Here is a 16013-nt window from a genome sequence, read left to right as displayed (position 1 = left end):
TGTAGGCTGCTGCCTCCAGATCTCCCTATCATCACCAGCACAAGAGCAGCTAGTCACTGCTGTAGGCTGCTGCCTCCACATCCCACTATCATCACCAGCACAAGAGCAGCTAGTCACTGATGTAGGCTGCTGCCTCCAGATCTCCCTATCATCACCAGCACAAGAGCAGCTAGTCACTGCTGTAGGCTGTTGTCTCCACATCCCACTATCATCACCAGCACAAGAGCAGCTAGTCACTGATGTAGGCTGCTGCCTCCACATCCCACTATCATCACCAGCACAAGAGCAGCTACAGTAGCCACCTGCTGTTTATAAGGTTGACAAGAATACCAGTGACTATGTTTACATGGACTGCAATATCCAACATTGACCAGATTAAGACAATACTTTGAATAAGACACTGCCATGGAAACTGCCTGACTCTTCAGCCCAGAAGAAATCGGACCTAACTAATGCTGCCTACAGACTTTAAGATTTTAGCAATCTTATAAGTTTATTGCAAGCCACACTGTGTGGCGTTGGATCCAATAAACTTGGATAGGACATCAGGTTTGATGTGTGTGGACTGTGCGATGATGACACCTACTGGCTCCGATGCACGTCTCTCCATCATACCTGTCAATCAGCAGTCAATAATCAAACGTCACCTGTGCGCGTCACAGCTCATCAAGACATTCCTGAGATATGGCGTTAACGAGCTTGAAAATGGCGTCCAAGAGGTCACAGTGACCTTGACCGATCAGTTCTAATCAGTTCATCCTTGCTTCCAAACCGACGTTTGAGCCAAATTGGAAGAAATTCCATCAAGCCGTTGTTGAGATATCGCCTTAACGAACTTGGTGGCGCAGTTGAAACCCAAAATGACACAGCCGAAGAAGGTCCCGTTTTATAACATGTATATTAGGGCTGCACAATTAATCGTATTTTCATCGTCATCGCAATATGAACATGCGCAATAAACACATCGCAAAGACTGCCTGAAACGCAATGAATAACAAAAGTGGTTTTATTTACTTGCATTCTCACTCAGCATCTGATCATTTTGTCTTGTTTTGTAAATCCAGCGTAGACCTTTCCCTTGCAACAGTGCGCTCCGCCCCTCTGCCAAAGCCCAAACACGCTGTGTGTAGTTTCAACTAGAGTCAGTGTGTATTTCATTTCTTTATTCAGTGGGCATAGGCTATTCAATGTTTGGGGTCTATGTTAGCATTATTAAAGCAGAAAGACATAGGAACTGTATAGCTAATATGCATACTTTAATATTTGTTTATTTATCGCAAGTTGTATCATCATCGCTGTATTGAACAATGTTATCGCACATCGCAGATTTTCCTCATATCGTGCAGGCCTAATGTATATTGCGTGCAGCCATTTGAGCCGACCTCCCAGACGAAGAAGGAAGAATGACTGATGAGTCGCGTTGAGGCTAGTGTTGTGATTGTCCGCTCCTGGCTTTGTTGTTGTCTGCATCAGTCTGCATCGGCAGCATCTTCATCTTCCATTTTGTCTTGTGTCTGTCATCAAACAACAACTCGTGTCATGTTAAGTCAAGACATGTCAGGTGGTCAGGATAGGTCAAGCTGTTAGAGCGGACCGCCCTCTGCTGGATCATCAAGGAATTAAAAATAATAATAATCCCCCCGCCGCAAAAAAAACAATATTATTGTTATTATTTTAATTTGGATGGGTCCATTACATATCGAACGTCCCCCCCTCCCCCACATTCGAAGTTACATTTGAATTTCGAATAAAAAGTGACAGCTCTAGGTCACAGTGACCTTGAACTTGGACCTTTGACCACCAAAATGTAATCAGTTCATCCTTGAGTCCAAGTCGACGTTTGAGGCAAATTTGATGAAATTCCGTCAAGGCGTTCCTCAGATATCGCGTTAGGAGAGGAGAACACACAGATGCACATACTGTATGCACACAAGCACACACATGGCCGGTGATTCTCGCCTCTAGGCTTACATCCTGCTTTTGGTAAAGTTGTTGTTGATGCCATAAAAGTGATGTGCATTAATTGAATTGAATTGAATTGAATTGAATTGAATTGAATTGAATTGAATTGTATTGAATTGAATTGAATTGAATTGAATTGAATTGAATTTCACTTCTACTGTATGTCAGAGTCACATGGTTATCTGAAATTAGAGTCACATTAGGGTTGTGCGATGTCAGGATCCATCGTGATTATTCCACAGTGAACCATCGTGATCCACGATGGCATCGTCATTGGCGGGGGTGGGGGGAATAATTAATAATTTATTAAGTTGCTGCGGTGCGGTAATGCCATTCATTGCAATGCGTTCATTACAACTGGACAGCTGAGCTCTTCACGGAGACCGTAACTGAATTACTGGCTGATATAACGGTAGATTCGCGTGGGCTTTTGAACCTAATGAGAGCGATTTGACGAGAGGAGAGTTGAGAGAGAAACACAGCTGCTGTGCTCACAGCTCAACGCGAGACTGATCATTCAGACATCAGTCATTCAGAGTGATGCGTCTAGCGTTGAGGCTGCTGCTGTGAGCGACTTCAACTTTCACTTTGGAAACAGGCGAGTTAAATTCACAGTTGAAGACTTGTACTCACTTTGGGTTGAAAACAGGAAAGAACGTGAAGTTTCTTCTTTGTCTTAAAAGTTTTCGCAACAAAAGAACTGACTTCTCATGCACGGGGGACGCCCAGGCGACAGTAAACAAGCACACCCAGTGCAGAGAAGCACTAGAGCGGAGGAGGGGGAGGGGAGGCTTCTCTGAGTCTGAACTGGGGGCGCTCGTTTAATGCCGCCGGCGCGTCCCCCACGCGTCACGGTGAGTGGACTTGGTATTTTTTATTATTAAAACGTCACAAATTTATTTCGAACAGATAATTAATCACGATGATCCGATGTAGACGGCTCAGAGGTCGATGGGGGGTCGGCCAATCACGATGGTCGATGCCATCGTCCATCATGGTTATCTGAAATTAGTCAACACCCCTCCAGCCAATCAGAATCACATATTCACCCCCAGGCCATTTTATAATAAATATTAATGGAGATTTTGAGAGGTGACATTTTTCATGTCATGTCTCCTTCTAGCAAAAGGAAGATGAATCACGTTTCTAGGGAATATTGAGATTATTTTGATGTGTGTCTGATATGTGGAAGTTGTGGGTATACTGCTTTGACCCAAGCAAATGTTACCACGGGTAAATGTTGAAGCCAATAATGAAGTGCCATCAAGTAGCAATTACTCCTTGTCACCCCCCCCCCCCAAAAGAGAAAGAAAGAAAGAAAGAAAGAATGAACGAAAGAAAGAACGAAAGAAAGAACGAAAGAAAGAAAGGAAACCCTTGTGCATTATGCAAAATGACTAATGCCTACCCTATGCAAAATGACCACTACATTTCCTTTTCAGTGTTGATGGAAATGTTCACAGAAGCACTAAGCAGTCCCCTTGCCACTCTGTGCCCCAGATCCTTCCACCCTGTCCTCCCCAGCACACTTTATGTGCCTATTTTGGATTTCAAACCAGGCCAGGCAGTAGAGCTCAAAGTAGAGCTCTGTCAGCCCTGGCTTACTTTGTCTACCAAGTTCCTCCATGTGGGACAAAACACTGGTCTAAAGAAAGTCACATGGTGGCAGATGTTCCACTGTAAAGCCCGAAACGCACAGGGAGCGAAACTTGAAATTTCTGCCCCTATAGCACACTGCAAGCATCAGATCAGAAATGTATACACCACATAATGACAGAACCATCAGTATTTTTGGGGAAAGGCCACTCATTTATATGTGGGCACTGGGCAGACACAATCACTGATGAAAAAAAAGTTGTTATCCCGTAGTTTTGAGCCCCTGTCATTCAGAGGCTGTTGGATCATCCTACCTGTCTGCCGTGCAGAGGTGGAGAGAAGAAAGGCAGCGCTGCAGGGAAAAAATGATGCAATCAATCTAATCTCATCATGACATCCAGGGATAGGCTATATTTTGCTAGCCGATGCGTTTAGAACATTATTCTCACTTTGTAGTCTTGCTATAGTGTAGCGTATTAATGCTTGCTGTATTAAACTGCTGTGAGATTTGTTTGAGGAGCATAGCGAGACATACGGGGATGGAAGTGGGCAGAGAGGGAGGGGGGAGCTCAGAGCACTTTGGTCGCTGCTGGAACCTCATTTGACGCTCCAAAATTGAAACAGGTTCGGAGTACGGGCGTCAAGGCAGTTTGACACGCGTCAGAATGCTCATGGTGCCTGTTCGGCCATTTAAAACGATTGGTGGACTTCAAAACGCGAGCGGATGACGCTCCCAGTGCGTTTGGGGCTTAACACTGGTCTAAAGAAAGTCATGGTGGCAGAGGTTCCACTGTAACACTGGTCTAAAGAACGTCACATGGTGGCAGAGGTTCCACTGTAACACTGGTCTAAAGAAAGTCACATGGTGGCAGAGGTTCCACTGTAACACTGGTCTAAAGAAAGTCATGGTGGCAGAGGTTCCACTGTAACACTGGTCTAAAGAAAGTCACATGGTGGCAGAGGTTCCACTGTAACACTGGTCTAAAGAAAGTCACATGGTGGCAGAGGTTCCACTGTAACACTGGTCTAAAGAAAGTCACATGGTGGCAGAGGTTCCACTGTAACACTGGTCTAAAGAAAGTCACATGGTGGCAGAGGTTCCACTGTAACACTGGTCTAAAGAAAGTCATGGTGGCAGAGGTTCCACTGTAACACTGGTCTAAAGAAAGTCACATGGTGGCAGAGGTTCCACTGTAACACTGGTCTAAAGAAAGTCACATGGTGGCAGAGGTTCCACTGTAACACTGGTCTAAAGAAAGTCACATGGTGGCAGAGGTTCCACTGTAACACTGGTCTAAAGAAAGTCACATGGTGGCAGAGGTTCCACTGTAACACTGGTCTAAAGAAAGTCACATGGTGGCAGAGGTTCCACTGTAACACTGGTCTAAAGAAAGTCACATGGTGGCAGAGGTTCCACTGTAACACTGGTCTAAAGAAAGTCACATGGTGGCAGAGGTTCCACTGTAACACTGGTCTAAAGAAAGTCACATGGTGGCAGAGGTTCCACTGTAACACTGGTCTAAAGAAAGTCACATGGTGGCAGAGGTTCCACTGTAACACTGGTCTAAAGAAAGTCATGGTGGCAGAGGTTCCACTGTAACACTGGTCTAAAGAAAGTCACATGGTGGCAGACGTTCCACTGTAACACTGGTCTAAAGAAAGTCACATGGTGGACGTCCTACTGTAACAGTGGTCTAAAGAAAGTCACATGGTGGACGTCCTACTGTAACACTGGTCTAAAGAAAGTCACATGGTGGACGTCCTACTGTAACACTGGTCTAAAGAAAGTCACATGGTGGACGTCCTACTGTAACAGTGGTCTAAAGAAAGTCACATGGTGGACGTCCTACTGTAACACTGGTCTAAAGAAAGTCACATGGTGGCAGAGGTTCCACTGTAACACTGGTCTAAAGAAAGTCACATGGTGGCAGAGGTTCCACTGTAACACTGGTCTAAAGAAAGTCACATGGTGGACGTCCTACTGTAACACTGGTCTAAAGAAAGTCACATGGTGGACGTCCTACTGTAACAGTGGTCTAAAGAAAGTCACATGGTGGACGTCCTACTGTAACACTGGTCTAAAGAAAGTCACATGGTGGCAGAGGTTCCACTGTAACACTGGTCTAAAGAAAGTCATGGTGGCAGAGGTTCCACTGTAACACTGGTCTAAAGAAAGTCACATGGTGGACGTCCTACTGTAACACTGGTCTAAAGAAAGTCACATGGTGGCACTGTAGCAGACGTCCCACTGTAACAAGCAATGGCTCTTGAAAGATATTATGCAGGAATCCTGAAATTAAATGCAATACCTTTTAAGACCTTTTTTAAGACCTTTAATATATTGAGGACCTCAACAGCACTTTTGTCACATCAGCGATAGGGGTGTAAATCACAAGTTTCATATGATGATACGATATTATATAGATTATTTGGACGACGATACAATATTTGCTGATCTCACAAAGTCTGCCACAATACGATTTTGATTCAAATCAGGGGTCTGCGATCAATATGAGACGATATCATTTAACACAATCAGCCACAAGATTGAATACCTCATCAAATGGCGATTAAGACTTTTTAAGACTTTTCAAGACTCAGCGGATACCCCTGAATAAAGCATAACAACCCTGAATAAAGCACAACAGTGTAGTTGTGGTTGTGGATACCCTGAATAAAGCACAACAGTCCACAGTAGGTGTGGGGGTATTCTGCAGCATCTTTCGAATGATGAAATCAGATTCTGATTCTGATTCTGATTCTGATTTCACCATTCGTTTTTTTTAATCTGCCTCTAGTGACGTTTCCTCTCTTGATGAGAGGGAATGTAAATTGAAGGTGTGAATACACTGAGATTTGGCTGAAAAGGCGCAATGACGACATGCACTTAATGTTAGTAATAAGCAAGATTCAATTATTCCAAACTCCAACAACAATTAGTTTTCTCTAGGGCTGTCCCGATGGCTTCGGAGATCCAGTGAGAAGATTTTGAACATATTCGAAGCCTCGACCACGTGGGGGGGGAGATGTGTTGTGGCACGAATGTCATGCTGCCTCCATTTGGGATGCATGACCTCGTATTTACGATGTGGGAAGTGGTGTACACGATATGCATTAAATAGGCACCTACGATATGCTTGGCATTCAAGTGGTCACGTCGTGAGCATGCGCACCACAGTTGACTAGAAGCCACCAAGGCTAACAATTTAGCTAACGCTAGCTAGTGAGCGGCTAACTACGTTAATGCAGGAAATGCAAAGGCATTAATGACAGATGGAAAAAGACAGGACAGGACCGTTGGGAATATCAACATTTTCCAAAATGACTATGAAAAACTATACGGCTAAAATTACAAGATTAACTTTCCATCCAGATCCATGGCCATCCACTTTCTGAAAACCTCACAAATCGTGAACTCGAAAATTTCCACTTAACATGTGAATACAACATGAGGGGCGTTCATATGGACTAAGTGGACTTATGTCGTAAACACGGTAAACACGACACCATTTGAAGGCAACATCAGACAGAAGCAGCACTGTGACACACAGCAAGCGACACACTCCAGCCTAACTTTCCTCATATCATAACAAACATGTCCTCACATTGGGTTGAAACACAACAGGGGCCTATACCACGAAGCAAGATTAGTGGCTTAGCGAGGTAACTTCAGGTTTAACCCTAGGTTTGCCGTGCTACGACGCTAGTTAACTTCTTACCGAGATAGATCGCCATAGAAACTTGTGCTCTACGACTAACCTGCTTTGTAGCAGGTTAAGTTGAGAGGATAAGATCAAAACCCATGAAAGACCCACCTTCTAACCAATCAGCTCTCTGGCTCCTGTTGAATTAATCGAGGACTGAAGCCTTGCACTTGTTGCAGGCTACATAATTAAATTAAGCCCTACTTACCACTTTGGAATATATTTTTTTATATTTATAAATTTTTATTCTCCCAAGTAGGCTAGATATGTTTGACCCCGCCGCTCGATTGCAGCTGAATGGTGAGTGGAGAAATATCAGTAAACCGGCATAAAAAGGTTACATAAACCTCCAAGGCTATTTTTGAAAATCTATTTTGAAAATCTATTTTGAAATCTATGCCCGCACCATGTGGATTCAGTTCAGCAGCCATTTTTAATTGTATTATCATTATTTTTTTATTGATAGCCTATTATAGGAATTATTCCATCAGTGTGACCAAACACATCATGAGATCGTTATTATTCATTGAGCCTAAATGGTCTAAACATGCCTACGGATTTTGGAAATTTAGACTGAGATAGATTACACATGACTTCCACTGGCAAAAAAGACATGCAGGTTTTATTGAGTTTATTGAGGAGAGGGTGAATTGAGCTGCTGTAGGATGCGTGGAGGCAGAAACCACTCTTCAAAGAAATGACTGATGTGAATAAAAGCGGTAACTTTAGACAGTCATTCAGGAACAGACTAATAATATCCAACACGGATTTTGATTCTGACATACAGTAAAGCTTCGCTAAATAATACACTTTGATTTGCGCTTTGAATGAATGACGAAATAGGCGTGTCTGGCACTGTAAAAGCTGGAGCTGTCCATATTGCATTGTGATTGGCTAGTTGTTCAAAACCAAGCCTCTTTCGTGGGCACGAGCTCCTGTGCACGAGCATTTTCATGTGCACACGCTCTCAGCTAGACTAGAAAAACCTGGATCCACTTACCGAGTTGATAACCACGTTCAGGGCACCTCCGGCTCGTACGTGTAAAAGTGAATGGGATTGTTGTGTATACATCACATCAGTTGTGGCAGCGTGGCTGTGTCGTTACGGCATGAGACAGCCTGCCAGAAAGTGTTGTTGTTGTGAAATGGAGCTAGTGGAAGTAGTGGAAGTGGCTGGTAACAATAAAAAGTTAACAGTCAAATCACGGTCCGCAAGTTATTGTACATAACAGGGATTTCGGTTAAATGCATGAAATAAGGTCTGTGGTTAACAAAAGTTGAAAAGTGAAAGAGCGAAGTTTGTGTTCAGCAAGATCATCTTCACAAACGATGACCACTTTTATGACTTTTGAAGCATTTTCTGAAAAAAAGACGCATTTACGCTTCAAAAGTCATAACAGTTACCACGTTCATGACAACTCGGGCCGCCGGAAAAAATGGGTTCCAACCTGTAAAAAGTGAATTGAACGGTCGTCCAGGTTGGAATTACAACTCGGAAATTCAGGTATCATCCAGAACTCCGCTTTGTCCGAGTTGACGTCATAGCCACATCAAAATGGCGACTTGTATCATTAATGGTAATCACAGGATTATTATAAAAGCGTTTGTTAACGTTTTAAAGGGCCCATATTTTGCTAATATAATGTATTATTATTTTATTGTTGGCCTCCAGTAGAGTAACTTATTGCATCATTCATAGTTCAAAAAACTCATTGTTTATCTTGTACTGGCTCTCACTGCCCCCTTCAGTTCACCCTCTGTCTGAAACGCTCTGTTTTAGGTCCTGTCCCTTTAAGAACCCCCACCTTCCGGGAAATACTCCAGGCGGGCAGCGCGAGGCAGTTTGTGTTTGCAAACCTCTGCAAAGAGGACCTGGACCCCACGTTGAGAACCACTGCAAATCACAATCGTGCAGAGAGAGAGAGAGAGGGAGAGGAAGGGGCAGAAGACGCTGTGTTTGGCTGCAGCTATGCTGCAAAAAAATCCAGTTGGGGATTTACTCTCAAAGGCAAGGAGTGACGATTTTTTAGTGTGCCGTTTTTCTCCAGGCAGCCTGACGCTGATTTCCCCCCTCTAAACAGAGCTCAATTTAGCTTATTATTTTGGTCTTTTTCAAAATTATTTTTTCATTTTGTAGTAGTAATGGTGCATATTTATCGATACAAGCAGTGTTCTTATTCCAACATGAACCAATAGTATGTTTAATACTAGATTGAAATGAGGCCAGAATGCAGAAATCTCCCATTGTGATGACATTAGTTAGAGCGTGTTTAGAGCGGGGGGTTCGTCCTGCCTACAGTAGCATAACACATCCGAGCCGAGCACACAGCACAAAGCACACAGCACAAAGCACACAGCACAAAGCACACAGCACAAAGCCAGCACCGAGACTGAAGAAACTCACTGACTTTAAACGACTGGACTTCTATCAGGAACTAACTAGATACTCAGATAAACAGAAATAAAGTGAAAGGCAGATACGGCCGAGACGAGTGGAAACTAGCAGCGTTAGTTACTGGGCAGTGTACTGGAATGTCAGAACAGGGAAGGGAGGGGCAGGGCACGCACGCCGCGGGCCCGGGCTAGGCTTGGCATCACCATGGTAACAAGTCCTACCTGACGTCACTAGAACTATGGCTCTCGCACAAATCCATGTCCTCTCGTTTACGAGACTTCATGGGGGGGGGGGGGGGGGGGGTTAATGGGGGTAACATTAAAACACTTTCACCTATTTATTTGAAGCTTAGCCCATGTTTAATATGAGCATCCAAGATTGCAACAACATATACTGTATATGATACAACATTAAGAAATGCATAATATGGCCCCTTTAACACAAAATTGTATGTCTTAATTATTAGAGCAATATGTGAAATTCAGCATTCAGCATGTTCAGTTAGCATTGTTAGCTAGTAGGTAGCTACAATGCTAACTGAACACGGGTTGCTATAGCAACCTATAGCCTGTGTTTTTGGTATTTCCCCCCGAGCGGGAAGTGCAGCGTGAACCCAAATATGTCCAGGGCGGAGGCTCCATGTTGAAACTTTCGGCGGTCCGAGTTGTCTTGAATGCGGTAAGTGTTCCTCATTTGTGAAGATTATCTTGCTGAACAGAAACTTCACTGTTCCATAAACTTTTGTTAACCACAGACCTTATTTCATGCATTTAACTGAAATGACCATACAACATCTCATTGCCTTTTCCCCCTATGAACCAGCAGCACAGGGACTTCTTGGTAAGCCTACAAAAATAGGATGTCATCCCTGCGGTACTCTATTTGCCATGTTTAAGCACCATGATTGGCCCGAAGGTCCAAGCACTGCCCAGCTGGGAAACTACAAGCAATCTCACGAAGCCACACGTCCTTATGTTAAGTCCAGTTTAGACCAAAGACTCACGACGAGAGACTGGCTGCAACTTGCAACTACTTGCAACCGGCCCTTGCTACTTGACAATCTGAATTTCTGGTGACACCATCAAACAGCTGGAGTCGAGATGAGACTTTCCCTGCGACGTTTTCGTCTCGTTGCAGATCTTTGGTGTGTAGACTGCCCTTTACTTGCATGACCCATAGCAATGTTTCCCGTAGGTTGCTGCTTTGGGACGGGGGGGGGGGGGGGATTGGGGGGTCTGTCTTGTCTGCCCTTCGTGAAGACCAAAGAGGAGATAAACTAGCGTGACAGCAAAATGCAGTGGACACTGAGCTCAAATGAAACAGGTGCACATAAATTAGGCAAATAAAATAAATTAACATATTTTGATTATTTCAGGGGGGATGGGGGTCCCGTTGGGGGGCTGCACCACCCTCCTCAAGGCAATGGTAGGGGAAACACTGCATACATGACCTGCCTTCAGCTGCACCGTGGAGAGCTAAGGTTTTTTTTAAGCATTTGAAGGCTGATTTGGATGTTGATTACAATGCCAATGATTGAGGCTTCGAAGCCCTAGTTCTCTCTCTCTCTCTCTCTCTCTCTCTCTCTCTCTCAAACCAACAGTGTGACAACTGGTATGACTTACTTAGGTTATTACTTATTAGTGTGTATCAAATCCGATTAGCCTAAAGCTACCAGTGGTTCCCAACGTGTGGTCTGGGAACCACCAGGGGTCCCCAGCAAATTGATGAATTATTCAACTTTAGGCTACCATTATTTAATTTACAAGGCGTTAACACCATTAGAGAATGTAGAACAATGATTGTTCTGATTAGTTTCACTGCTATCTCTCTACCATAGTCATATCATTTTGGATTAAATCATATATCTAACAATAAATAAATAAAATCTCAGATTTGGATCCAAGAGCCAAAATAATTATGTCAAATGGGGGGGTCTGTGCCTCTAATGTGGACTAAATGAAGGTCCTTGATATGAAAAGAGGTTGAGATTCACTGATCTGAAGACAGAGGCTAATAATGTAACCGGTGCGTCTATTTTTAGCCTGTATGAAGATGCGCTGCCTCCGCAGTGATGGCAATGCTCCTCCCTCCGACACCCCGTGACGCCATCCTGTGACGCAGGAGCAGGGGTTCACCTTACCGAGACCTCCAGCAGCGACAAGACCCGAATACATTAACGGGACGAGCGGCTAATATCAACGCAGCATGCAGCCCTGACAGGCGGTGTTCATGCTTGGCAGCGTTGCTTTTACATTTCTCACCAACTGAACCTAAATCCTCATTAAGATAGGCTACTTGTTTCAACTTGGTACAGACACACCCCCAGCATCCTATCGGGGTATCTTGACCCAGCATATACAGCATAGGACGTCTGCCTGATGGGGGAACCCAGCAGCCACATCACCACAGCACAGCTCGTCATTTAGCGTTTTACATCCTTTCCATAAAAACGACATCACTATCAAGCTCCACAAATAGTTCACTGAGCACCACACAACACGAATAGAAACACGATCGTGAGAGATAAAGTCGTCACTTAACTATTTGTAGAGGTGTTGGAGACAGAGGTCGAGGCATTCCCCTTCCACCTCGTCCTCTGACACCAGGTCCGACAAGGGGCGCATCGGCAGCGGGTCGTTCTCCCGGAGAGGCGGTCTCATCTCCCGCAGGAAGAGATCCAGGAACCGTCGGAAGGTTTTCTCCTCTGCTGTAGAGCCGGTCATCACTTCTCATTCCTGGACACACAACTAGAGACAGCTCCGCCACTTAGCAGCTACACTCACGTTAACGTTACTGGACTTAGCTGAGCTGACAGACAGTGTGGATCACCTGGCTATAGGTGAACCGGCAGAATAGACTACCGAACTGAACACAAAGTGGACTACCGGGCTAGCTGGACTGACATGAGGCTACAGGGCTAGCAGCACTATTAGTAGAGTACCGAGCTATGAACAATCAATAGACTGACTAGCGGACTAACTGAGCAGACCGTAGTGTTTACTGTACACTGCTGGTGGACGAGCTGTTGGTTGGTTGCTGCTGGACACCGGCCGGGCACGCGCAGCGCGTCAACATGCCAAGGTTTCGCGTGCTCGGGGGGGGGGGGGCGGCGGTGAGAGAGTGCGCCGCCTGCGCGTTCACGAGAAGCATTCCCAAGCAAGAGAAGGGAAACCTCCCACACGCAACTAACTATGCATGATGTGGGTATGTTTGTGTGCCACACAAAAAAGCGATGCCGCTTTCTCCAACTATGCACCAAGGATTTGAAACATGCTCCCACTACCTCTATTATTGTTGCTTTTCATTTACTTGTATTTATTTGACCTGTAATGTATTTTTATTTGTTTTATTATTTTTATTTTATTTTATTCTTATCTCCCTTACTAAATTAGGATCAGGATCAGGATCAACTTTATTGTCCCCGAAGGGAAATTTGTCTTGGACAACAGTGCTACATCAGTTGCCTTTCATTCCTACATTCATTCATTCATTCATTCATTCATTCATTCATTCATTCATTCATTCATTCATCGTCTCACTGCCTGCTGTCCAGACTGAGCAGTACTACAGTCTGTCTCTTTTTCTATGATTTAATGCCTGTCCTTTTTGTTTTTAAATGACTAGCTCGCCCGCATCACATAATCGCCTGCATCAATGATGATATCATCACTGAACTTATAGCCTCAGCCAGGAAGGATGACATCACTGATGACATCATCACCGATGTCACCACATCATTAGGTAATTAGGGCAATCACCTTATTAAAAAATCCTGCTCCCTCAGGTCCCCCGCATGGGTGCTCTTTACAGCCCCTGAAAGTGTCAACCCGATCGCACGAGAATTCTGCTCACTCACACACACACTCACACACACACACACACACACACACACACACACACACACACACACACACACACACACACACACACACACACACACACACACACACAACATGGCCGTAACTAGCTATGAGGACGGGGAGGTCCGGACCTCCCCTAATATTTCAGAGAATTTTTTTTTTTTTTTTTTTTTTTTTTTTTTTTATAAAACAATCTGCATGGAAAAGCATGAAAAACACGGGATCGCTTTTATTTTGAAACGAAAGGCAGGTCAGGCAGGAAGTCATCTGACGCCGCGTCCGCGGTAACTTGATTCCGAGAGAGCAGCAGCATGGTGGTGAGTGATGACTGTCTGTCTGCCTGGCGAGATAATTGAAGGTGAGCGAGCTGCGAGACAGTGAGCGAAGTGAACGACAGACAGTGAGTGACACTGACAGATTTTTTAGCAACAACCAAGAAAGTAAGTGTCTAGTCTGTCTCTTAAGTAATGTTACCTGTGTGACACGTTGGGATGCTACTGGCTAATCATGCATGATGCCAATTGCCAAGCTCCCGAAGTCAGGTATGCAGGTGGCTATATGCATGGTTTCAGTTTCATGACCCAATAAGTAACAAAAAGAGGTGGTGTAAAGTTAAAAACAACATAATATATTTTATTTTATTTTTCAATCGTTCCTATCAGGAATAAATAAATGTCCCTCTGTATGTTTTTTTTATTATCGATGATGACTTTGTGTGTTGTGTACGGCTTGGGTTGTGTACCTGTGTTTGTAGGTGTCATTTTGATATGAATTTGGCTAAAACAGTTTGTGTTTGTTAGTTACAATTATGTTGACAGGAGAGCTGAGCAGGTGGTGACATGAAAGAGAATATACTGAATAATGACATCACAACAGTATAATCCTAATGTTGATTTAAAATGATATATTACTCGAAATATGGCTAAAAAAGGGGGGAAAAAACCTTCAAAAAAATTTCGGCGGCGCCCTTGTGGGCGTCACCGAATCCGCCTCCCCTTGCTGGACCTCCCCTATTTTGGAACCCTGGTTACGGCCCTGCACACACACACACACGGACTCACTCTTCACACTTCTTCTTGTAAAGCACTTTGAGCTGTATTTTATGAAAGCTGCTATGAATGAAGTTTATTATTATTATTATTATTACTACTAGGGTGGAAACTCTGGAGATCATGCGACATGGGTGTAGTGATGGAAATCGCCCGCTCACCAGTCTCACCTGCTACGTGGGCTGCCGCTGTGCAACCTCACCGGACCGGTAACACTTTATAATAACGTTCAGTCGTAAGTCATTTATAACCCTTTAGTTAATGATGAACTAGTCTGGCTGGCCAGCCTCCTCTCCCTTCCGTCCGAGGAGTCTGGCGCCACAGGTCTCCATAGTGGGATTGCGATGGGCGGCGCTTAGCGGCAGTGCCCTTGGAAAATAGTTTCAAACAATCCAACTTGCTGTTTTCAGCATGTAGCAACGAGCTAGCGTGTAGGTTTCTGCCGTTAGCTTGCTAGCTAGTTAGCGTTGTTGTTTTCCCTGAGGCGGCAAGGGACTATTTACAGGAACACACAGGGAGGAGGGAGCGGAAGCCACTCTGATTGACATGGTCGGAGCCAATGACAGAGCTTCTTAAGCAGGGAGCGGAAATCCGGCAGGGTCTGAAACCGACGCCTCCAATGGGAGAGCAGAGTAGAGCAGGGGAGGGTTTATCCAAGTTATGGAGACCTGCGGTGCCAGACTCCTCGGACGGAAGGGAGAGGAGGCTGGTCAGCGAGACTAATGATGAACTAATCACTTACAAAACATGAATATACATTTGTAGATGATTAATAAATGCTATGTTAACATATCACAAATGCGTTGTAAGTCATCTATAAACCTTTAGTAAATGAAGTTTCCTCACCTGTTATAAATGATGGGTAAATAATTTACAATTAATTTACAAGGCTTTCTGCATCCCCTAATCTAAAGTGTGTAAACCATTCATCACACATAAATGTGTTACATACAAGGGGGAAGGTCTCTCAAAATTTAAGCCAACTAGTGCAGTGCCCGTTCGCCCATGCACCCCCCCGTGGGCGCTTCCCCCCGGCACACACACTGCACTCTGTCAGGTCCCCCTAAGCGCAAGTTTGAAGTCGATCCGACAAACGGTTCTCAAGATACGCAAAGGACAGACCTGGAATAAGTCCAAATTGCATGAAATGCAGCACCGCACTCCATCGGGGTCCGAGCAGCGCACTCCCCAAGTTTGCAGTCAATCGAACAAATGTTAATCGAGATAAACTGCTTTTTGTGTTGCCAGTAGGTGGCGCGGGAAATTGCAAGATTTGCAAGAAATTCAGCGCAGCACTACTTCGAGTTCCCAGGAGCACACTCCCCAAGTTGGAAGTCAATCGGATGAACGGTTCTCAAGATAAACCACTTTTTGTGTTGCCAGTATGTGGTGCCTTTGCCGAATTGCACAAAATTCGGCACTGCTCTGTCAGGTTCCCAGCAGCACA

The 16013-nt window shown here is 44.5% G+C and overlaps 1 protein-coding gene across 1 annotated transcript in view; it reads right to left on the bottom strand.

Moving 5' to 3' along the window:
* Positions 1-12380, bottom strand: part of ppm1e (protein phosphatase, Mg2+/Mn2+ dependent, 1E) — a gene marked incomplete at both ends in the record, with an annotated part of 120280 nt that extends 107900 nt beyond the window's left edge. Inside the window, one exon of the mRNA XM_083632928.1 lies at positions 12199-12380. Within this exon, the coding sequence (XP_083489054.1) occupies positions 12199-12380 (182 nt within the window). The remainder of the gene's footprint in view (positions 1-12198) is intronic.
* Between the last annotated feature and the right edge of the window lie 3633 nt (positions 12381-16013).

The sequence above is a fragment of the Poromitra crassiceps genome, assembly GCF_964638095.1.
Source record: "Poromitra crassiceps genome assembly, chromosome: 1".
Taxonomy (NCBI): Eukaryota; Metazoa; Chordata; class Actinopteri; order Beryciformes; family Melamphaidae; genus Poromitra; species Poromitra crassiceps.
This window is presented reverse-complemented; position numbering and strand designations above follow the sequence as displayed.